This window comes from Myxocyprinus asiaticus, chromosome 3 (assembly GCF_019703515.2).
Source record: "Myxocyprinus asiaticus isolate MX2 ecotype Aquarium Trade chromosome 3, UBuf_Myxa_2, whole genome shotgun sequence".
In the NCBI taxonomy this organism is placed as follows: domain Eukaryota; kingdom Metazoa; phylum Chordata; class Actinopteri; order Cypriniformes; family Catostomidae; genus Myxocyprinus; species Myxocyprinus asiaticus.
The window spans coordinates 54,559,882-54,585,712 of record NC_059346.1 but is presented as its reverse complement, the minus strand read 5'-3'; the positions used below and the strand labels follow the sequence as shown (position 1 = coordinate 54,585,712).

Below are 25,831 nucleotides of genomic sequence, written 5' to 3'. Positions count from 1 at the left end.
AAGCAAAACAAAAGCACAACACAACACAAAGCTAAACAAAACACAAAGATAAGCTAAGCAAAACAAAACAAAAAACACTACACAAAGCTAAACAAAACAAAACACAAAGCTAAGCTAAACAAAACAAAACAAAACACAAAGCTAAGCTAAGCAAAACAAAAGCACAACACAACACAAAGTTAAACAAAACACAAAGATAAGCTGAAGAAAACAAAACACAAGCTAAGCTAAACACAACAAAATACACAACACTAAGTAAAACAAAACAAAACACAAAGCTAAGCTAAACAAAACAAAATACACAACACTAAGAAAAACAAAACAAAAAAACATAACACAATGCTAAACAAAACACAAAGCTAAGCTAAGCAAAACAAAAGCACAACACAACACAAAGCTAAACAAAACACAAAGATAAGCTAAGCAAAACAAAACAAAAAACACTACACAAAGCTAAACAAAACAAAACACAAAGCTAAGCTAAACAAAACAAAACAAAACACAGAGCTAAGCTAAGCAAAACAAAAGCACAACACAACACAAAGCTAAACAAAACACAAAGATAAGCTAAGCAAAACAAAACAAAAAACACTACACAAAGCTAAACAAAACAAAACACAAAGCTAAGCTAAACAAAACAAAACAAAACACAAAGCTAAGCTAAGCAAAACAAAAGCACAACACAACACAAAGTTAAACAAAACACAAAGATAAGCTGAAGAAAACAAAACACAAGCTAAGCTAAACACAACAAAATACACAACACTAAGTAAAACAAAACAAAACACAAAGCTAAGCTAAACAAAACAAAATACACAACACTAAGAAAAACAAAACAAAAAAACATAACACAATGCTAAACAAAACACAAAGCTAAGCTAAGCAAAACAAAAGCACAACACAACACAAAGCTAAACAAAAGAAAACACAACACAAAGCTAAACAAAACAAAACACAAAGCTAAGCTAAACAAAACAAAACAAAAAAACACAACACAACAAAAAGCTAAACAAAACAAAACACAAAGCTAAATAAAACACAAAGCTAAGATAAACAAAACAAAAAACACAACACAAGACAAAGCTAAACAAAACACAAAGCTAAACAAAATGCTAAGCTAAGCAAAACAAAACAAAACAAAACACAAAGCTAAAAAAACCCCCACAAGGCTAAGCTAAGCAAAACAAAACAAAATATACAAAGCTAAACAAAACAAAACACAAAGCTAAACAAAACAACCACCACAAAGCTAAACAAAACAAAACAAAACACAATCTAAGCTAAACAAAACAAAACACAAGCTAAGCTAAAAAAAAAAAAAAAATTACAACACAACACAAAGCTAAACAAAACAAAACACAAAGCTAAGCTAAACAAAACAAAATACACAACACTAAGAAAAACAAAACAAAAAAACATAACACAATGCTAAACAAAACACAAAGCTAAGCTAAGCAAAACAAAAGCACAACACAACACAAAGCTAAACAAAAGAAAACACAACACAAAGCTAAACAAAACAAAACACAAAGCTAAGCTAAACAAAACAAAACAAAAAAACACAACACAACAAAAAGCTAAACAAAACAAAACACAAAGCTAAATAAAACACAAAGCTAAGATAAACAAAACAAAAAACACAACACAAGACAAAGCTAAACAAAACACAAAGCTAAACAAAATGCTAAGCTAAGCAAAACAAAACAAAACAAAACACAAAGCTAAAAAAACCCCCACAAGGCTAAGCTAAGCAAAACAAAACAAAATATACAAAGCTAAACAAAACAAAACACAAAGCTAAACAAAACAACCACCACAAAGCTAAACAAAACAAAACAAAACACAATCTAAGCTAAACAAAACAAAACACAAGCTAAGCTAAAAAAAAAAAAAAAATTACAACACAACACAAAGCTAAACAAAACAAAACAAAACAAAACAAAAACACTAAACTAAACTAAACTAAACTAAACTAAACAACCTCTTACCTTTAGGACTGAGGTTCATGCCTTCAACATAAAATGGGCCATTCCTAAGTGCTATCTCCTGGAGAATGATCCCAAAGCTGTACACATCTCCCTTCAGCGTTCCTTGGGGTGGATGCCTGTCATATATCAGCAACTCTGGCGCTGTCCATAGCTTTTCTGAAGAAAAAAAAAAAGGGTTTTGAAAACAGTCACAAGATCTTGTCACCTTCATTGGAGACTTAATACAAACTTACAAAGAAGTCTATCCAAAACAGTAAATGTATTTTTGATCAGATTTCATGTGTCAAAACCATCAAACATGAAAAATCTTAATGTGATAGTGTACTCTTACTTGCATACAGCGCATGCGAGTCTTCATTTTCACAAGATGAACGGAAGCTTGCCAGACCATAATCTGTGATTTTCAAAACGAAGCGGCTATCCACCACACAATTGGAGGATTTCAGGTTACCATGGGAGCCAATGTAACTGTTGTGAAGATAATTCATTCCCTGGCAGCACAAGCATTAAACAGAACATCATGTCTTTGCCCAAAGTTTATGTTGCAAATAGAGCAAAATACCCAGGAATCAATGGAAAACACTGTTCTGAAAAAACTTGTAAAATGTAGTGTATAATGAATATACATGGAAGCTCCTGCATTATATTTAAAAAATATATGTTAAATTTGAGGCTCCCATTGTTAACTTGGTATTAGGTTGATAGCAATTCTTATAGAGATAGTGATCATTTACTCATCCTCATGTTATCCCAAACACATATGACTTTCTTTATTGCATTGTACACTAAAGGAGATTTTAGCCTGAATGTAAGGGACTAACAGCCTCAGTCACCATTCATTTTCAATGCATTTTTTTTTCCATACAATGAAAGTGAATGGTGACTGAGACTTACATACTGCCTAACAACTTTTTATGGGTTTGGAACAACATGAGAGTAAGTGATGTCAGAATTTTCATTTTTGGGTGAACTATTCTTTTCATTATACTTCCTTGCATGCTACAACAATAAGAAAATTACTTGGTGCAGAGAAGCCAAAGAACATCCTTTAAGATTACATATAACTACTTGATATTCTGTTTAAATTGGAGAGCCTTCGCCTTCTAACTTCTTTCTGACAAATAAGCGACATTTTCAACAATTTTTTCCCAGACATTTTTTTTGAACTTGAAAGCAGAGAAATGTTTCTTGCAATTAAATGATATTTCACTTCTACTTTTTTTTTCTTCTTGTTTTTGCCATTGCAGGCCAATTTTCCCAGCGAAAGCCAAATGCTTTTGTGTGCCTGGACTCTCAAGCACTTTTGACAAAGAACAGAAGATTGGTTTAGATAAATGGAGGTGGAATTTAAAGTGAAAGTATTTTCATACATATTTTCCAAAAACAATGTCATGCTATCTTTGATGCAAGTCCATTTTCTTTTACTAATGGGGCTCCACTCAAAAATTAAATAAATAAAAAATCCAACACTGCTTTATCATACCTTCTCAGTGTTTCCTTTGTTTTAAAATGATTTTAAAAGGCATGCCATATTGACTGGGTTTCATCATGTTCATTCATGTTTTTAGTATAAAATGCTTTGAACTGAAAAGACCTCATAATCTGAAAAAATAATGAATAAAATAATTAAAAAAATTAAAGAAAACAAAGAAACAAATAAATAAAAAGTGTTTTTCATAAAAAATACTAAGCATATATCTAACTGAACAGACTTTTTATGTTAGCCTGAACCACCATTCACTTTTATTGAATGAAAGATGAAATGAAAGTGAATGGTGACTGAGGCAAAGATTCAACCTAACATCTCCTGTTGTGTTCCACGGCAGAAACAAATCATAAGGGTTTGGAACAACATAAGGGTGAATAAATGATGACAGAATTTTCATTTTTGGGTGAACTACACCTTTAAGCCACACTTAAAATGTAATTGCCTAACCTGTATATAATAAAGCATCAAACCAAGTAGCATTTGCACATAAATGATGCTTGACCTCTCAGAACTAACTTCACTTTCAGAGCCATTTCTGCAACTGTTCCCAAGGTGATTTTTAGTGGATGTATGAAGTCAGTTCCTCTCATGTTCACACAGATGTCTTAGCTGAGTAAACAGTGTAGATCATCTATGGATATGTCCCACTAACATTTGACAACAAGAAAGTGTCCAAATACTTTTTATCTTCTTTTTGAATAGTATATTTTGCTTTAACATTTCAAACCTTACAAACTTTTTGTGAAATGTTTTGCTTGAAATGTGTGCTTGCGCTATATTTCTTTCAAATAAATGCCACTTGGTTTGATACTTTATTATGTAACGCAACGAAATGAGCATCTTAAGTGTCCACATACTATTGGGGCTATATTTAAAAAGATTATTAGTTTTCTCACAAACCTTCACAATGTCATTGATCAGAGAGTATCGGAACATCCAGTCCAAGTTGATGCTCTCATTTTCCAGGATGTCCTCAAAAAAAAAAAAAAAAAAAAAACAACTGAAAATTCAACACTCTGAAACTTCTATAATATGCAGACTTTATTTTTTTTACAGTATGTTGACATACAACCCAATCATTATAAATGTATAACACACTTTCTGAAGTACTGCTGCAGAAATCATTGCAAACAAGACATTAACTCCAACAAGGTCATTAACTTCAACAAACAAGGTAATTGATGTAGAAATTACTGAATTGCAATAACAATGTAATACAGTTTCAGTAACTACAGTTACTACAGTTGCCAACTACTTCCCAGAAATAATCAGAACAGCATGCATTACAACATTAGCTATGAAAATGTCATCCTTTCATAAATCATTTGCACTGAGATTCACACTATGATCATAGGATAATAAGAAATAAATTGTTAAAAGAATGTTTCATTTATTTTGAGCATATGAATAAGTGTGTTTACCTGTAGACTGCCCCTGGGGCAATACTCTGTCACAATGCAGATGTTTGGTGGGTCAATACAAGCACCAATAAACCTCGTCAGATGGTTGAATTGAACATCTCTCATCTATAAAAATCAACACAATTAGTTCTGAATTATAACCTGTATGATAACGAAGATTACTGTAATTTGATTTTCATCAATTCTGAAAAACTCAATGACCATAGAAAATATTATATAATATGCTGTAATAGATATAACATAATATGATATAATATAATTTTTATAACTGCACATATCTCATCTATAAATAACAACAAGATGAGTTCTGAATTAAAACCTGTATGATGGTGAAGATTCATTTTATTTCTAGTTATTTCGAAAAACTCAATTACTTATGTCATATAATACGACCATTAAAAATAGTAATAATATTAGGCTAGTCGATTTAACACGTTAATTCAGTGTGATTATTTATATAATAAAAGTAATGTGTTAGAAACAAATTACGCAATTAATCATGTCCCCGGACCATAATAAGGAATATACCTATCAACTGAGCAATACAAGCGTGGAGTACCACCTGTTTTCTTCAGGGGGCAGTAAGTGAAACTCGCTGTATAGGCAACGCACAGCTTATACAGAGAACAAACCACACTTATCAACAGCACCAGATATACGTTCTTGCGTACAAACACAGCTCGACAGAGCACAAATCCAAAGGCAGGGATCTAAGACGTGTTTTTGTACGTTTCAAACTTCGTTTAACTTGACACAGCGACCTACAAACAGTATGTTTATCATGCAACACAACCGAGACAGCCCAAAAGCATCCGTCTGACGCAGGTGTACGTTGACACGTCCATAAACAAGCCCTTATAATAAATTTTGGAGTGATTGACAAATTCAGTTGCAATATGGATTGCTGTGAACTGTAGGCCAATGATAAGCTTATGTTCAATAATATGGAAATAAACAATATATTGCATTCTAAAGCCACTTTTTGAATTTTCTTTTTTAATGCTTAACTTGTGTGCCTAAATAATGTAATGCATTTTAATTATCTGTATTATTTTTTATAATATATATATTATAATTTAAATATAACTATTTATAACTATTTATTCCAACCCATTTTCTTCAGATCATGTCAATGAGAACATGGCCAAACATCTACCATCATTCACACAGATGTTGTGAGACCATGTAAACTTTACTTAGCACAACCTTTGACCTACATAACTGTGGGGGCAAAAGTCATTGGGAAAGAAGTAGTTAAGTTCCCGTTGTCATTCTCACCCCCATCTGCCTGGCCCTTTACTGCGTTCTGGCCTGACAGCTTATCAAACCCCTAGGGCTGCTGTCTGCAGGCCTGCCATTTCAGACTGCTGCTGTGTGGCCCCTCACGTTTCTTATCAAAGCTGGGCAAGTTTGACTGGCCGTAAGTCAGCAGGTCTTATGCGCTTTCCCCCAGGATAAAGCCATCAAAACAAACTCAGGCTACAGATAAGACTGCAGTGGGAAGCTCCTGGAGCTCTTGAGGTTTTAAGGGGTTTTCAGGATAATTCTGAGTCACGTTGGACTTAAATGATAGACAGAAAAGAGCATGCTACAATACTACTCTTACTAGTTCTGCAGTATACTCTGCATACATAGTATGTGAATTTTCTGTATGCATGAAATACCCAGATGACCTACTACTTTTGCCATAATGTGCAATAGACAACAATGCACACTCACAATACAATGCACTCGACTTGACCTTCCATTTCAAGCGTGACGAATAAACCAGAAGTGATATCAGTTGTGATTTTTAACATCTTGAGTCATAATTTGATTTGATTGCCAAAAGTTAAAGAAATTTTCCGGGTTCAATACAAGTTGAGTGCAATCGATAGCATTTGTGGCATAATGTTGATTACCACAGAAAATATTTTCGACTCGTGTCTTGTTTATTTGTGTTAACATGATTTTAGTGTGCTAAAATCGCTTGCATAGTGCAACAATTAAGAGTCTGGAAGAAAGGAGGCGAGAACTGGCTTGGCAATAAATAATATTTTTAATGGTTAACTTAAACAAAATGAACAAACACAACCACATACAGGGCAGCTGCCTGCCGCTCTCTCTCTCTCGAACTGCCGACTCCGGTCGCCTTTATCCCTCTCGGGCTTGATCAGCCTGATTAGAGACCGGGTGTGCAGCATCACGGCCTGGCCCCGCCCTCTGCCCTGCCACACACAGTTTACCGTCATTGCGCCGTGATGAAAACGAAGTTATAATTTTGGATAGAATTTTACACAGATAAGGTATGTAGTGATTTTATCACATTAAAATAATGTTAACACATATAATGTTTACATATAGTGGCTATAGTTTTGTAACAATGTGTATTTTTCACCTCCACTGTAAGTGCCTTAGTGTAACCATGACCTTTGCTTTTTTTTATAATGGAAAGACAAGTCGAAATATTTTTTGGTGGTAATTAACCTTATGCCACAACCGACTGAGCTTAACTTGTATTGAGCCCGGAAAATTCCTTTAAGACATTTTACGCAAACTTGGCTAAAAATGCAAAAATAACTGCATTTATTTACGAGATGATAACTGGACACAACTCGCTGAATCAAATAGGCAATGTCATGAGGTAATGTGACAACAATGTAGCATACTACAGTTTGAAGAGCAGAGTAGTATACAGTGTATATTGTGTAGTATGCAGTAAGAAATAGCTTTAAAATGGATCTTTAAAGTCAACATGAAAGTCAAAATTCACAAACCAATTTTACCACCATAATGTGAATTTGTGAATGAAACATGCTATTCAACAAGAAAAAATGTAGGACGGTACTTTTATTAAATGGAAATTGATTGGATCACAAACAAGTGGATGAATGGAGCAAGATGGTTGGAGGAGAGGGGTTGAAAAATAAGAGGGATTGGTGATATCCAAAAAGGTAAGTCGTTTCAGGAACATGTTAGTACATTTTTATGAAAGATAAATCTGATAAATCATTTTTATGAAAGATAAATCTGATAAATCATTCACAATAAGACCAGGAACATGTATTAAGGCGCGATCACATTTATCTCTGCGGGCGAAGAAGGCGTGGTCGAATATTGAGCATGTGTGAAACCAGCAAAACAATATTTAATGCAGTACTTTAAACTCTGGGAGAGTGAAGTTAAAAAGAAATTTGCGATAAAATGATATCCTGGTCCATTGTGAATATTCAGTGTCACTGTGTAGGTGAGCACGGGGCACAAACTAATGTGGGGCTAGTTGTAACACGCGTGGTTTAAACGTTTCCACACATGCTGGGAAGACAAAATTTCATTTGTTTACTTGTTGCCATATCAACACTGTGTAGATAAAAAAATTGCGGAAAAATAAAAAAAAACTTTGGAAGATATCACCAAAAGTTCATTTTAAAGTAGCAAAAGTAATAATTCACATGAAAGTAAATTTTCATCTCTGTTTTTACTGTTTATTTAAGCTAGCACCTCACATAGTCTTTTAATTCTCAGATAGCCAGCAGAACTGGCCAGCCAGGTTTAAATCCCAGCTGCGCTGACGGGGCACGTTGTAACACTGCGTTACAATGTGCCCCAATTTCAAAAAATTATATGCAATTCCATGCAGTCAGATATGTAATTTACATAATTCCCCTGTACATAATGTGTGTGTGCGGGAGTGTGTATGTGTTTTGTCATCAGTCCATGCATTATTTCAGTCAATGCTGTGACTTTGTTGTGTATTTATTGTCAAGTGACAAAATTATTGCTATATTATATATGACAAAGTTAATATATATATTTTTTTTAAATCACTTTTATTGACATGAAAATTTAGTTTATCTTCTAGGCTTTCTAATTAGATCAGATAAAGTTGTTAGAGATGGGTTTTAAGCTGTTATATGGTCTTATTACAATGTGCCCCTCACCCGCTTTTGGGGCACGTTGTAACATTTCACTTTCTTTTTTTTTAGGTAGATTGCGAAAAAAGTACACACTGTATTCATGAAACAAGACCACATATGTGTAATAGAAACATGTGAAATTAATGTGAATAAAGAATAATACATCGAACCCCAAGTACATTTACACAAACTTAAGAAGACCAAAAAGTGTTCGTTTGTGCCCCACTCTCCCCTCAAAAGCACCACCCACACAGAGGTCACTGCCGAACTAGGGATGTGCATAAGTAATTGAGTAATCGAGTACTCGTTCTGCACCAGCTACTCGAGTATTAAAAACACTACTCAAATATTGCAAATTCGTTTTCCTTTACGTACTTGCCTGCTGTAAGCAGCACTGAATTACATTGTATCTTCCTCTGAATCTCTCACCAAATCTTGCAGTAAAAATTTAGTTCACTGGGGGCGCTTTGGATGTGTGTCGTCGAGGTGTTAGTGTGGCAATACTTGTAATATTTTGATTCGTATTGAATTCTACTCTATTTGTATTCGGTTCTTGTCAGAGTCATGCAAATCAACAGACGAGGATTTGCTTTTATTGTTGGAAAGAAAATGCGAAGCGAACTCGGAAGCTCTTAACAGGGGTAGAGCGCATTTATTAAAAGCAAACTTTCACCACTTGTTTTTCTGAATAATAACATGTGAAATGATAAATACATGATAGCCTTTATGTAGACACAGTGTTTATATATTGCATAACCCTAATGCCGTCCGTATTGGCAATATGTTTGTTACTGTTATTTTTAAAATCTTTTTCTTTTCAGTTTTTATTAATGCATATTGTTAATTTGGATTTTTTCCCAAAAGAAAATCATAGTTTGTAGAAGTTATCTTATTTTAAAAACCGTTCTTGGTAACGTTTGTGAATAAAACAAAATATAAGATTCAGGTACATGTCATACGTGCACTTTTTAACGTGCATTTTAATTTAACAGTAATCGAGTACTCGTTTTTTGTAGGTTAGAGTACTTGACTACAAAATTACTCAAAAATGCCCAACCCTATGCCAAACCAAGCAACTTTCTATTGGTCAACGCGGCGAATTCGCCAGTCAAAATTCAACAAACTCCATGCAAAATCCCTGAGGGGAAATTCTTCGCCACCAGAAGTCCATCGCGCAAAATTCACGATCGCACGGATTCCACTGAGATGACTGAAGGTTGAAGGAAAACCGTGATCGTGCCTTTAAAAAAGTGAATAGGGTCAATTTTGATAACATGTTGACTTCAAATATCTCTGAACTGCTTTTTCATGTTGCCACATCATAAAGTTACAAGATATCAATTAGGTATCAAAAGAACATCTCTGATTCACTTTTCCACTTTATGTCTTTAACATTCCTTTTATAGATTAATTGACAATAACTCAGTGCTCCCTTTTGGAAATACCCTGTAAAAATCCACTCACACTACCCCTCCTTTCCATATTGGCATCCCACCCCCACTTAAGAATATGCAAAAGAGAGAAGAGGGAGAGGTTGAGTTTTAACCACCTTTAGGCAGTGAGTCTGTCCTCTGGGTTCATAAATAATGATCTAAACACACATACATTGTCTGCTACTCCCAGAAACACACACAAACACACACACACACACACACATATGTTGGTGCGGCTATCCTTATGAGGACTCTCCATATAGACATAAGGATTTTTATACTGTACGAACTATAGATTCTATCTCCTAACCCTAAACCTAACCCTCACAAAATGCTTTCTGCATTTTTACATTTTAAAAAAAACATCGTTTAGTATGTTTTTTTAAGCGATTTGAATTATGGGGACACTAGAAATGTCCTCATAAACCACATTTCTAGCATAATACCCTTGTAATTACCAGTTTGTCACCTAAAAAAAATGTCCTCGTTAACCACCCAAACCTGCCCACACACACACACACACACACAATTGTAAAAACCCATACACAACCTCCCCCTTGCGATTAAATGTCTTCTCTTACATGCTTTAGTTCAAACAGCACTTGTCTGGTCAGCTCGATCCGCTTCTTGTTCACGTGTTTGATCGCCACCAGGTTACCCTGTTGTGAATAGAAGCACAAGTTAAAGTCAATCTGAACTGAAAGGCAATGTTGAACCTCCACTTACACACTGAGAGAAGCTATCTTGAGAGAGACATTGATGTAGTTTGGTATTCTGAATTATAGGAGAAACATCTGAGACGATGTTCATACTTGAGCAAAATATAACTGGGAACTCCAATAAGTTGGAGCAATAATATTTTCCACTGTTCCAATGTATGGCTGTGAGGTAAACAAACTGAATCTCTCTCTTTGTGGTGAAAGACTGACACTGAAAATGGCATTCAACACATGACATCTGATTTGTCCTTGTCTGCTGCCACAATGACAGCAGAAGTATTCAGCTGCCTCAGTGGACATCTGATGCCTCAGTGTCCTTTTCAGCTTACACTGTGGACCGTTTCTCATGCTTAAAGTCCTCTAAGAGTTGATCCAACAAATACATTATGTTTTGCTTTAGACATTGGTTGTTACAAACCAATGGATCTACCTAGCTAGACAGTATTTTTAGGCATCATAGACCAGCTGTTTCAAGTTGTAGGAAGCAAAATTATGCTGCCTCATTACACATTTCTCTGGAATACATGATCCTGTTTGGTCAATCACAGCATTCTGCAGTGAAATATTTTGTATAACGATCACTAAACCGTATTGACTCTGCAGTCTCTTTCTTCTCACATAATAAAATAATTTACTAAAAGCAGAGATGGGCCACTTCTATTTAAATGAATGGGAGAAATTGGAACGGTCAACCAAGGAGCTCTGTGTGGCCAACGGTCAACGGATGTAGAAAGGAAGTCCCGCCTTACAGTTAAAAGAGCCAAACACCTTTTAGATACAGACATTATCTGTCAATCAACTTTAGAACGCGAATGCGCAGTAGTTATACAAGCCAAGAAAATTGCATTTTTTAGCGTAATCTGAGGAAAAGAAGCACAGTTTATGATTCTAATATTGTCAGATTGAATTGCTGATTTGAAATATGCTCTGATCGTAATCTTGACCAACCGTTTTTGAGATTTTGGTCTTTCTCTATTCAAGTAGATAGGAGCTGCACTGGCATGACTGGAAATAACCTCCTGAGAGCGTTCCAAAGATGGCCGACAGTGGACTGCTAGAAAGACTTTGCTAAAATCCAGTCATTATTGCGAAATAAACCCAGACAGGGTGATACAAGAACCATCTCCTCTGCATCAGTCCAGAGTCCTTATCACCATGTTGAAGTTTATTTTGCGACAATGACCCGCTGATTGTACATTATCTCCAATCAGATACCTTGTTTTGGACAAAATATTAGGCAGTATCATATATATATCCTTTGAGTCAGGCAATTCATTGCGACAAACTCTGTGATGCTTAAACAAACAGTGCAACGTTTTAATAGTGCCACAATATTTACACTTTACAATGGAATCAACCAACGAATTACTTATTTATAGCTGTCTCTGCCTATAAAGCTAGGCTAGGTTAAAGTACTGAATTTTAACATCAAAAAAAAGTACAAACATCACCCTATAAACAACTAAGTTCAGGCAAGAAATTGAATGGTGTAAGCTGATAGGTTCTTTGAACTTGTGATCTGTTAGCCAATCAGCTCGCTCACATGTGATATCTAAAGCCAATAGAATCACTAAAGCTGATAGGTCTTTTGATGTATAATCGGGTGGCCAATCAACTTGCATATTCTCTCTTCGCCAAACATTTAAAACATTTAAATATATATATATATATATATATATATATATATATATATATATATATATATATATATTTTACACTGGGCCGTAATCACTCTGATCACACTGTGAATTTGGTGACTGGAGGTCGAAAGTTCTGCTGCTGAAATCGGTCTGTGCTTACTGAAATTAAAAACCACTGCCCCCAGTGGCCGAAGCGGAAAATGTTGTTGAGGTGAAACGTCCACAGGGTGGCACCAAAAGTGAGTTGTAAAAAATGTAATACAGTCAACAGCAGTGTTCCTGTTGACTGTATTACATCAATTTGTTGTATATACTGTATTTATTAACCCTACTCCCAAACTCCAACCCCGAAAGTGTGGATTACTGACTTTTCTTTGTTTTAAAGAAATCACTCTTATTGATCCAAAATTGTACCCATCCCTCACCTCACACAGTGCCTGCTCGCCTTCTTGAGAAGCGAGTGAGATACAGAAGCATGTTCTCCTATATCTCGCTTGAAAGGTTTTAAACGTTTACATAGACATTTCAAAAAGTGTAAAATATATATAATATTGTACCTTAGAATGTTAAGCTACTCTTGACAACCTCAGATCTCTGAGACGTGCACAGTAAACAGAGACTGCAACTTGGCCATCTCTTTTGAACTTGAAATCACACTGTGTACATTTTCATTCATAAAAGTTTACAGACTCATTGCATCATCATTTAAATTATGTTTACTTAAAATACTGCTCCATCCCTGTGCTCATTGGACAATCAGTCTAACTAATATTATTTTTTTTCTATTATTCAGTAGAATTTGTTATTAGTTTTGAAGTCATTGTTCGTGCCTTTCCGAATAAGTTATTTGGATTCGGGTACATTCCTAGTGAAGGGGATGTATCACCCACAATACTCAGAATAGTAATTGATCAATATGGGTTGTTCAACGACCCGTTCTTGAACTTTTACATTTAGTCCCCCCAAACTTGCATATTTGGTTACATCCATGATTTCACACAATATTTGCGAAAAATATTGACAATTGTGTCAATGGGTGACAAACTTGTTTAAAGAGCTCCGCAGATATATATTCCTGTCGCGAAAAGTATTAACAGTTGATAAAGTTTTAATAACGGTGTTGAAACTAAACCCTAAACGAGGGTAATCATAGGTAGTAATGTTTTCTTGCTGCTTCTGATCATTCATGTACCCTAATAATTTTGCAGAGTTACTGACAAGCAGCATTTCTCATCAGACATTTTTGCATCAATTCAAAATTTTTACCTTTCTGAAAGTGTCTTGTGTGAGCAACCTCCGAGACAAGTTATCACGTTCACATAAACAATGGTGATTCGGAGGTTGCATATTTTCTCTAAAATAAAATTTTTACTTCACTGATCGTTAGGTTTGGGGTTAAGGGGGTAAGGTTAGTAAAATGAACATAATAAATGTATTACTTTATTTACAACTAAAACTACAACTTGCTTTTAGCGCCACCCTGTGGACTTTTCACCTGGAAACTGTTAAAAACATTTCCAGCTTTGGCCACTGGGGGTAGTGGTTTGAATTTCCATAAGCACAGACCAATTTCAGCAGTAGGGCTGAAATGATTAGACGACGTTATCAACAAAAAAAGTGTTGACAAAATTTGAATAGTCATTTGATCTCATTTAACGTAACATGAGATCATATGAAACTCTAATGATGGCAACTGAGGAGAGGAAGAAAACACAGCTCACAGTCCAGAGGCACTCTTAACTTTCCAAACAGCTTCATGTGATGTAGATCGCAAAGTATGAGGGAATTGGGGGGCCTGGGTAGCTCAGCGAGTAAAGACGCTGACTACTACCCCTGGAGTTCTCGAGTTAGAATCCCAGGGCGTGCTGAGTGACTCAAGCCAGATCTCCTAAGCAAACAAATTGGCCCGGTTGCAAGGGAGGGTAGAGTCACATGGGATAACTTCCTCGTGGTCACTATAATGTGGTTCTCGCTCTCGGTGGGGCGCGTGGTGAGTTGTGCGTGGATGCCGCGGTGGATGGCGTGAAGCCTTCACACGCGCTATATCTCCGCGGTAACACGCTCAACAAGCCACGTGATAAGATGCACGGGTTGACGGTCCCAGACGTGGAGGCAACTGAGATTTCGTCCTCTGCTACCCGGATTGAGTCACTATGCCACCACGAGGACTTAAGAGTGCATTGGGAATTGGGCATTCCAAATTGGGGAGAAAAAGGGGAGAAAATCGAAGAAAAAAAGAAGCATGCAGGAATTATAATACAAAAATACAAAATAAGTAAATACAGAAGCACTCTTGTTGTGGAATAAGCAGAGCCGGAGCTGCCACTCTGCTTAAGCAAAACTTGCGTGTCGAGCACCTTTAAAGGAAACACCCTGGCGTTACATCATTAATGCAGTTATATTTAATGCATTATAGCTTTATTAAAGTTCAAATAATAAGGAAGCAGGTCATATAAATAACTACAAACTCCGAAACTGGCATTTCAGTCGGGTGCAGTTTCAGTCTCTCCCCCTTAGATCGGGACACTTCGCGCAACTCATAGAAGAGGCGCTGACCGCACAGAGTCAGCGCCTCTTCTATGAGTTGCGCGAAGTGTCCCGATCTAAGGGGGAGAGACTGAAACTGCACCCGACTGAAGCACACACTGTCCCGGGGACACTCGTCTCTCATGTGTGCTTACTGTAGCTAGATTATAACGTGATGGCTCATGATTTATTGAATCATAATACATGTATCACTGTGCATTTCTTATTGTGAAAAAAAATACGCAGCTTTATTAATTACGCAGAGTTTGTTTTTTTAAGTTAATGATGGATTGAAGTGAACAGAAAGGTGAGAGAGGGTAGTCTTCGCCCCATTATACACTGCAACAAAATGTTTTTGATTTGTTTTTGTTTTGGGTTGTTTTCCAATATAAATATCTGAAACTCCTTACATTTACATTTACTTTAGCAGCTATACTGCAGAAGAAAAAATAAATATCTGAGAATGTTGAATATAATATTAATTATACAAATATTTAAAAAAAAGATGCATTCACCTGAGAAGCAGCATATAAGGTATTTAGACTTGCTTTTAGAATAGATCTTGAATACAAGTATATTTTGTCTTTACTGCATTTGCAGAAGTATAACCAAGTACAAAATCCACTTATATTTCAGAAACATTCTCTTAAAGCAGTCTAAATATCTTATATGTTGCTTCTCAAGTAAATGTATCTTGTTTTAAGGATTTTTAGACCATTTTAAATGGAAAAAAAGACAAAAACACTTGATAATATAATTTTTTGCAGTGAATTTCTTTACTGAATTAAACTTAATAAATAGTATTTCTTTCCTTAAACTCAGTGAATGTCATTTAGAGGTATTTTTAAAAGATGATTTTGTCCTCTTTATTGTTAGCAATCATGTTTAAGACAACCTTTTAAGTCAGGACACAAGCTGAATAGTCGGTTAAGAGCTAATGATTAATTGTTACAATAATCGCCATAATAGTCGAATAATCGTTCTAATAATCATTAGATTAGTCGATTATCAAAATAATCATTAGTTGCAGCCCTATTCAGCAGCAGACCTTTCCACCTCCTGTCACCGAATTGTCGCAGTGTGTCTAACAGTAGACAGCTCATAAGGGTTTGGAACATAGCCACACAGTCAACAAAGGTGTCATGAAGCTTAATTACAAAGTTTGTTTTAATAAATTCAATCGTTTAAAGAATACTAAACATGCACACTGCAAAATCTCTGTCCTACAGCTTTTGCAATTGGCATATTATAATGTGTGATCCAATTATCGCAGCGTAGCACACACAGCAATGTCGATCGACTTGAGGGGCTGCAGTGCTGATCTTCAAGCAACACATTGGGTTGGTAGTGCACCCACACTCTTTCTCTGCGTTTCTCCTGTGAATACACATGTGTGTGGGCGTGCAGCGGGGGGAGGGAGAATGTCACAAGAACTCAGTCTCACCTTAAAATAGCCTGTTTTTGCAAATAGCTGATATTTTCCATGAGCTGTTATCAAGGAGCCATAGCTGGAACCTCTCTGGAAATAGAAGACAGAGAGAACATAACTAACAACCATTCAAGACAAAGTAGCTTGCATACATTTGAAAGGAACAAATTCATATAGAGTGGGAACTGAAAGTCTGAAACCACTTGTGAAAATGCCATTTTGCTTAATTTTTCATTACAAATTATATTACTAACATAACAATTTAAGTGAAAAGTTAAAGTAATGACTTTAAGAAAGAATTTAAGACCCCATGAAATAGCTTGACAAATGCATTTTTCTTTCCTGTGTTGACATATTCACTATTAAAAACAGGAAGTTGGGGCTACAGCCATAAATCGGATTTGCAACTTGCATTTTATTGGTATTGAATTTGTATACACTTGTGAGTGCAAGATAAGTATTTTTGGAGAATTTTCTTGGAGGAGAAAAAATAAAATGTTGATATGTGTATATCTGCTAAAAGCTTATTTGGTCAACTTTTAAGAGTAAACTAGCATATACTGTAGATTACCTCAAAACTAAAGATAAAATACATGGACTAAAAGTCAGAAAACTTCATTTTGACATTTCAGAATTTCTTAGTATTTAGTGTGTCGCCTTTTTTTTTAATAACAGCATGCACTCAAACTGGCATGGAGTCCAAGTTTGTGCAAAATTTTATGTAATCTCATGATGTTCTCCATGTTATCCAGCATGATTTGAGAATGTTCCAAAGAGTGCCTTGTATGCTTAAATAGAAGCAATAAAATCTGGAGTTAACACTGTCAATGACACAAATTTGCTTACATTTGATTAGTGACCTAGAAATTGTGCCGATTCTTAAATATTTCTTCTTTTATTCAATTTATATAATCAACTTTTATTTATAACAAAACTGTGTTTGTTTGGAGGTTTAATGCCAGATTTTCAGATTTATGGAACCCACTGCATTTTAGATGACTAAAATACACCAAAAAGATCTGATATATGAATTTTAACCTTTCACAAAAACGTTTATTTTACAAAAGGCTATAAAACTGACGTTGGCTTGATTGAGTCACAGTGTAATAAAATACTGATTAAAACTCTGAATATAAATAAGGAACACTTTAAAAATTTGAAATAATTGTATAAGGAGTAGAAAGCAATAAAAGCTTAATTTTAATAACATGAGAAGAGTAGAATGAATCACACATTCAATTCAATGATGTGGAACACTTTGGAAAGTGATTCCAAAGTGTGTAATACTGTATACTGCAGCCTGGAAAATTCATTGGCCTTCAAAATGTATGTTCCAAGTATGACGCCAAAAAAGTAATAAAAGCCACTGTATATGTCTATTCATTTGTGTGTGTGTGTGTGTGTGTGTGTGTGTGAGAGAGAGAGAGTGTGTTAACTAGGAAACTATAAGTCTGCTAATAATCTAAAGCAGAGCATGATGCACGAGAGGATGGAACAAGGTAGAAGACCAGACGGCCAGATTAGAGATTTTTTAAACAAGCGGTTAATATGAGTCTGCTACTGCAAAGGTAAGCCATCTTCAACAAACCAACTGGATATCAGTCAAGAATGTGTAAAACTAGAAAGATTTCCTGTGTTCCTCTGTTCCATTTATTGTATTTAATCTCCAAGAAGGTTATATATTTTTATATAACCTCAGAGAAATCCAAGAGGGAGAGTCATATTTGGACTATGTTGGCACTTGAGCAGAATCAGAATTGCAAGAATTAGCAAACCTGTTAGCCTATTGTCTTTTATTGTCTTTCTTTTTTCTGTCTCTTATACATCCATCCATTCATCTATCCATCTATCCATCTATCTCAAATGTTATGAAATTTAAGAAAAATATAAATATATACAGAGAATAAATACTGTATATATACTATATATATATATATATATATATATATATATATATTAGTGCTGTGAGTCGATAATTTTTTAAAATCATGATTAATCGCATACTTTTTCATAGTTAATCGCGATTAATCGCAGATTTTGAAAGTAGTGAAATTTGATTCTCTATATAATTTCCCAATGCGCTCTAGGTCCTCGTGGTGGCGTAGTGACTTGCCTCAATCCGGGTGGCGGAGTATGAATCTCAGTTGCCTCCGTATCTGAGACCGTCAATCCGCGTATCTTATAACATGGCTTGTTGAGCGCATAACCGCAGAGACCTAGCGCATGTGGAGGCTCACGCTATTCTCCGCGGCATCCATGCACAACTCACCACGTGCCCCACCGAGAGCAAGAACCACATTATAGTGACCATGAGGAGGGTAACCCAAAGTGACTCTACCCACCCTAGGAACCTTAGGAGACCAGCTGGAGTCACTCAGCACATCCTGGATTCGAACTTGCGACTCCAGGTGTGGTAGTCAGAGTCTTTACTTGCTGAGCTACCCAGGCTCCTGGGAGGATGACTACATAAATGAACTAGTCCCTATGGGTTGCATATTTATTTTTATGGGCATTAAATCCCTTAAACTCTCTGTGACATAGAGAAGGGCAGGGAAGGCAAGGAAGGGGTTCCCCGGCCTGAGGCAAAGGAGGGAGGAGTGTGACAAGGAGGAGGGCCAATCGGGCTAATCAGCCATGGAGAGGGATAGGTGCAACGAGATGCGGCAGTTCAGGAGAGAGAGAGCTACAGGCAGCTGGCCTGTATGTGGTTACGTTTGTGTGTCTTTGTGTTTAAGTTTATTAAAAACATTACTTTGATGCTTCGTCCGGTTCCCGCCTCCTCCTTTCCATTGAACCCTGTTACATTGGTGCCAAAGCCCGGGAAGGAGGAGGGATGCACCATCGTAGAGTCCTCACCACTACCATCCACCCCAAAGGAGCAGCCGCGGCCATCCGCCGGGGGTTGAGGAGTTGCTACCGGCTGCCTGGAAATGGAGGAATGGCCACCATCCGCAAGGGGAGGAGGGGCTCACTGCCGGCCGCCTGGAGAGGGGGGGCTGCTGCCAGGGGTGGAGGAGCTCCCTACCGGCCGCCAAAGTGCGGCGGGGTCGGAAGAACGGCCACCGTCTGCGAGGGGAGGAGGGGCTTGCTGCCGACCGCCTGGAGCGGTAGAGCCGCTGCCAGGGCCAGAAGAGTTCCCTACCAGTTCCCGAAACGGGAAGGGGCGTTCCATCCGCCAGGGGTCGGAGGACTGGCTCCGGTCCACCCGGGGAGGAGCAGCTGTTGTCCGCCAGAGGGTGGAGGAGTGATCGAGGACCAGGCGACGGCGTGTCTGGGAACTGGCGAGTACTTTTTTCCTCTCTCTCTCTCACTGTCGCTCCGCGTTGGCCTTTCCCTCTCGTTTTTTTGTTGTTTTGTTTTTACCCTCCCCTTGTCTCCCTCCCAGGTCCCGAAAGGGGGGGTGGGGGATGTACGTCATGCTCGGGGTTCCCCGGCCTGAGGCAAAGGAGGGAGGAGTGTGACAAGGAGGAGGGCGGGGCCGGGCCGTGACTACGCACGAGGCCAGCCGAGGAGAGGGATAGGTGCAACGAGACGCGGCAGTTCGGGAGAGAGAGAGAGCTATAGGCAGCTGCCCTGTATGCGGTTACATTTGTGTGTCTTTGTGTTTAAGTTTATTAAAAACATTACTTTGATGCTTCGTCCAGTTCCCGCCTCCTCCTTTTCATTGAACCCTGTTATACTCTCATCCTCCACAATATTATTCAGCTGGCAGACTGTGGCTATCTGCTTTGCTACAGCAATCGTAAAGCCACGTTCATGATTTGCGTCAGGGTGTCAACGCCAGCATCAAGCTTTGAACTCCACATGAAAAGCGCTGCAGACAACTTTTTTGTGATAGTTAAGACTTGACGTGCTTCTGTGGTAAGTAAATTGCACATAACATGGGCTGTAAAGTACTTATTTCTGTCACAAGTCCCATCTGGGTTGTTTTGTACAATAAATAGCATTTCAACATCATTTGATCACTGACACAGAATTTCTGTTGTGTGTGTCATTGTCATGTGTGCGTCAGTTTAATGACTCATCGTGACACATCGACACATCATGAAGGTTTCACTCTGGACTCAGACCAGTGTATATGCTGGTTTATGCTTTATTAACAGTAAATGTGTAAACCGCGATTAAGAAAAATAAATGCGTCAAACTTTTTCAAAAAAGTTAATGTAAATGTTTATATACTTTTTAAATACAGTATGTGTGTATATATATATATATATATATATATATATATATATATATATATATATATACACACACACACACACACACACACACACACACACACACACACATATATATACACATATATATATATATAAATATATATATATCATATCGTATTGTATCGTACGATATGACGCTCACTACACAATACCATATGTATCGTATGATACATAAACAAACACATTATAGTGTAATTAAAACCAAGCAGCGCAATATTGAGAGCTGCGGAACAGTCTTCTCCCCGGAGAGGCGGCACTGAGCGCTCACAGGAAAACAGAGCAACATATCTACAGTGCACAGGCAAGAAGATCGATGGCAAACGTCATCTGTAGCGGTCCAGCTTGTCAAATTTGCCAAGCAACGTCATATCCTGGTGCTACAGTACATCAAACATGTTGTTTTATTTACGCTGATATCACCGTGCAAATCGGTGGATTTAACAACTGCCACTCCCAGACAACACTAAGCGTGACATGCACAGCAAGACGCTCGTGAGTTATGAGTCATAACTATCAAAAAATAGCTTATTCAAAAAGCAAATATACAGTAAATGACTAGAGTGAAGATAAACTTATTTTCTCAAGAAAAACATGAAAATTGTGAGTTCATATTAGTTTTTCTCAACAATCAAACAAAATAAATGCAGTAGTGTTAAGTTACTTAGAGGTCTGCTTTTTGTTGCCAATGTCAGACACTGTTGTGGCATTTATGATTTACAATACATTTATGTTGAATCCTTGAATAAGTTTGAGTGAAACATTTGTGGGTGCTCGTATTGTATCGTATCATGAGGCTATGAATCGTATCGTATCATATCATGAAATCTGTGTATTGTTACATGCCTAATATATATATATATATATATATATATATATATATATATATATATATATATATATATACAGTATATATTCTCTGTTTCTAAAGGTGGCAAATATTGTGGGGTTTTAACTAAATGTAGCTACCTTTTTTGACTATAACAGACTAAGCCATCATTGTAATTCCCAAGGAATGCCTTTTTAAATGGACATGGCAAAACAGTGCCAGGTATTACAGCCAAGTCCAAGAAGGCATTTTTATGAGATAAATTAAAACCATATGAACAAGGTCTGACTCAGGAGGAAACCTCTTATTCCACATTGTTAATACACAAACAGAAACTCATACGCATTTCATCTTTTAAATATAGATTTGATCCTTGCACTTTTAAAATGAATTTCAGATCTGGTTTCAATGTAGCCAACTGGAAAACACATCAGTTTCATGCAGCTTGATCCCAAATATTAGAATACCAGAATCACTTTTACCTGTGAAAGAGTAAGACGACTGCCTGCGCGTTTGTGATATTTGTTGGGGCTTTCAAACTGCAGTTCCTCCCAACGTATCCTCCAAAGCATTCCAGCTAACTCCTTCTCCAACTTTAGTTTCCTAGAAAAGAGCACGTGATCTGATTAGTCACTGACCAATGCAAAGAGAAAACTCTCTTTTGCTACATTTTTATTTAATTTTTTGAAAATGTGAGAGCTTCTTGCTTATGAAAAACTCAGTGTTCTGGATGGTTGCTATGTGGTTGCTAGGGTGTAATGGGTGTTTTCTACTGTAGGTGGTTGCCCACCCTCGATGATATTATATTTATATATTTTTTTATGGTCTGTCAGACAAAAGTCATTAATCTGTTTGCTTAAAAAAAGCATAATACCTGCCCTCAACAAAAAACACAATTTGAGTTATCTTGAAGATGTGAGTGGTGCATGCTCATGCAAAATATCATCACCAGGATATCATCACACGTTCTTGTTTGTTACCAGGGTGTTATGTGGTTGCTAAGGTGCTCTGGTTGTTTGTTAATGCATTGCTGTGTGTTTCCTAGGGTGTTCTGGGTTGTTGCTTACTGGCCAAAATTAAAAGAGCCCACCACCAAGTCTCTATCAGGTTTTTATTTTCTCCTGTTTCACTGTACTCATACATCTGATTGCTAAGAAAAGTAAGAGCACACCTCTCCTCAACCAGTCGCACAATTGCACGGCGAGTTAGCGCCAAAGTTTAAGGGGTTAGAGGTTTTAGTACACCACTAAATTGTTTTGGCAGTACTGTTTCATTTTGCACAGTTAGTTTAAATAACACTTACACTAAAAGTTCATCTCCATGTAAGATTAAACTAAGGTGGAAACTATTTTTGCAGCAGACTGATTTGAAGTCTGATGGGGCGATAAAATGTAAGCCAATCTCAGGGTCACTGATGTCGTGCCCTTTTCAGCATATTATTTTTAACTGTAAGTAAACCAAGCAGTGCAGCCAACCATGTGGATAAATACATGGGCAGCGTCCAAGTGAATCAACACATCTGGACGAGCTCTCTGAGGACCTGCTATTTCTCAACAGCTTCCATTCGCAGAAAAAGATTGCTTATGTTTTGTACACATCAGAAACTCCACATGTTTCAGAGATGTTGCCGAAGAGTTGCTAAAGGAGGATATCAATGAATAAATAAAGGAATAGTTCACCCAAAAATATAAATTCTCTCATCATTTACTCACCCTCATCCTTCCCAGATGTGTATGATTTTTTTTCTTCTGCTGAACACAAACAAAGATTTTTAGAAGAACATCTCAGCTCTGTTGGTCCATACAATGCAAGTGAATGGTGACCAGAATGTTGAAGCTCAAAAAAGCACATAAAGACAGCATAAAAGTAATCCATTAAGACTCCAGTGATTAAATCTGTAACTTCAGAAGTAATATGATAGGTGTGAGTGAGAAACAGATCAATATTTAAGTCCTTTTTTACTATAAATCTTTTAAATCTTCTTTTGTTTTTGTGCATATTGCCACCTACTGGGCAGGGAGGAGAATTCATAGTAAAAAAAGCTTTTATGCTGCCTTTATATGCTGTTTTGAGTTTCAAAGTTCTGGCCACCATTCACTTGCATTGTATGGATCTACAGAGATTATATATTCTTCTAAAAATCTTCGTTTGTGTTCAGCTGAAGAAAGAAAGTCATACACATCTGGGATGGTATGAGGGTGAGTAAATAATGAGAGAAGTTTCATTTTTTATTTCTTTAAAGGGATAGTTCACTCAAAAATGTAAATTCTGTCATCATTCTGTTGTTTCATACATGCACGACTATCTTTACTCTGTGGAACACAAAAGGAGGTCATTCAAAAGGAGCCTCAGTCATCATCCACATTCATTGGATGAAAAAGATGCACTGAAAGTGAATGATGACAGAGTACAACATACTGAAAAGAAAGAAAGTCACACAGGTTTGAAATGACATAAAAGTGAATACATTTTCAATTTTAACAGAATTTTCTTTTCTGGATGAACAAACCCTTTAAGTTTCAATGGTCTTAAAAAAAAAAAAGAATGTGAAAAAATTGCAACCCCCACACATTCCACAACAATCTAAAAGGTGTAAAATACTTCCAGATGGCAGTGTAAGTACTGCAGCGTCTGCATTTCAACAAGGTTTTTACTCTACTTTAAAGCCACCCTGGTAAGCCCCAAAACAAGCACTATTATTTGTTTTTGTAGACCAGATTCTGGACACGGAGAGGTGGAAAAAACCTCTGCAGGGTCTTTATACTAAAGAGCAAGCTTCAAAAATTTATGATCAGCTGTTTGCCAAAAGGAAAATCCTTGTTCTAAAATGCTGAAAATCCATGAAATGTCGACTTGAGGGAATGTGGTGGATTGGAAACTGTTTGGATGAGTTGCGAGGGATAGTTGGATTTACGGCCCTGCTGTATGCGTATCCTGAATAAACCATACAGTAAACTAAAGGAAAAAAGACCCAAACTACCTTTTCCTGTATTGAAAGCTTGCAGCCGTTGCACCATATTTGATGTAGTCAGAGTCATAGGTGAATTACGGACCGGGCCAATGGGGCCAGTGCCCAAGGGCCCTTGATTACCAGGGGCCCGGGGGGCCCTGGGCTGCAAGCCAAGGTCTCGTGGCCCTTTAATTTTGAAACAATTATTTTTATTTTGTATATGCTTAAATATATGGGCCCCATAGCTTATACAAGGGCCCCTCAACTGGGCCCTGTGACTATGATGGCCCCCAGCCCTCTTAAAGGACCCTTTTGCCTTCCTGTTTCTAATTATATTTTTGAGCCAATCTTTAATTTTATAACGCCACCTGATGAAAGTTTCCAAGCTCTTCTGGAAGTAGAAGACTTGTAAAAAGATTTCCAAAATAGCTGCTGATTTTGATAAAGTAAAATTAACAATAACGTTTAACTACAACCCCAATTCTGAAAAAGTTGGGACAGTATGAAAAATGCTAATAAAAACAAAAATGAGTGATTTGTAAATTATAATCACCCTTTGCTATATTGAAAGCTCTACAACTACACATATAATATGATGTTTTACCTTGTGAATTTCATTGTTTGTTTGTTTGTATGTACAGTAATTTCAAATCAGATAATTGCAACATGCTCTAAAAAAGTTGGGACAGTCGAGAGTTTACCACTGTGAAACATCACCATTTCTTCTAATAACACTTATTAAGCATTTGGGCACTGAAGACACAATTTGTTACATTTAATCCATGCTGTGTGTTTGAATTAATCTGACTGTAAATAGCAGAACAGGTACTGAAAGAGACTTAAATCAATGAAAATCGATTGCGTAGATCTCAACTTTAAAAGATAATTGGACCGGGGGGCCCTAAAGGAAAACCGGCCCCGGGGCCCTTGCTAGTCATAATCCGCCCCTGGTCAGAGTGTGCTGTGTTAACTCTTATGAATATTACATTTTTAAATAGAAGCTCTTGGTAGATGATTTCTAATCAAAGTGGCTTACTATAAGTGCATACAGTATATTTGTTGTATTTTTAGCAGTTTTCTAAGGCTCTCAGTAAGGGTTTAACCACAAGATCAATTAATATGTCCTTTGAAGAGAAAGTCTGCTGAAGGTTTTGTCTAATATATATATATATATAAAAAGTAGTGTGTGTATATAATCTAAATAATAAAAATACAGAAGGGAAAATGCCAAATAGAAGCGCTTTCACTAGTGGTGGACCTTACTGATACATTTTTAAGCTGACTATTAATT

At 36.8% G+C, this 25,831-nt stretch overlaps 1 protein-coding gene across 1 annotated transcript in view; it reads right to left on the bottom strand.

Annotated features, from left to right (window-relative positions):
• LOC127424226 (atrial natriuretic peptide receptor 2-like) overlaps positions 1-25,831 on the bottom strand; it is a 120,120-nt gene that overhangs the window by 42,862 nt on the left and 51,427 nt on the right. Inside the window, exons 8-14 of the mRNA XM_051669218.1 lie at positions 22,073-22,193; positions 16,557-16,631; positions 10,809-10,886; positions 4,899-5,003; positions 4,378-4,449; positions 2,320-2,479; positions 1,989-2,144 (exon numbers count right to left, since the gene is read on the bottom strand). Coding sequence (XP_051525178.1) covers positions 1,989-2,144; positions 2,320-2,479; positions 4,378-4,449; positions 4,899-5,003; positions 10,809-10,886; positions 16,557-16,631; positions 22,073-22,193 — 767 coding nt within the window. The remainder of the gene's footprint in view (positions 1-1,988; positions 2,145-2,319; positions 2,480-4,377; positions 4,450-4,898; positions 5,004-10,808; positions 10,887-16,556; positions 16,632-22,072; positions 22,194-25,831) is intronic.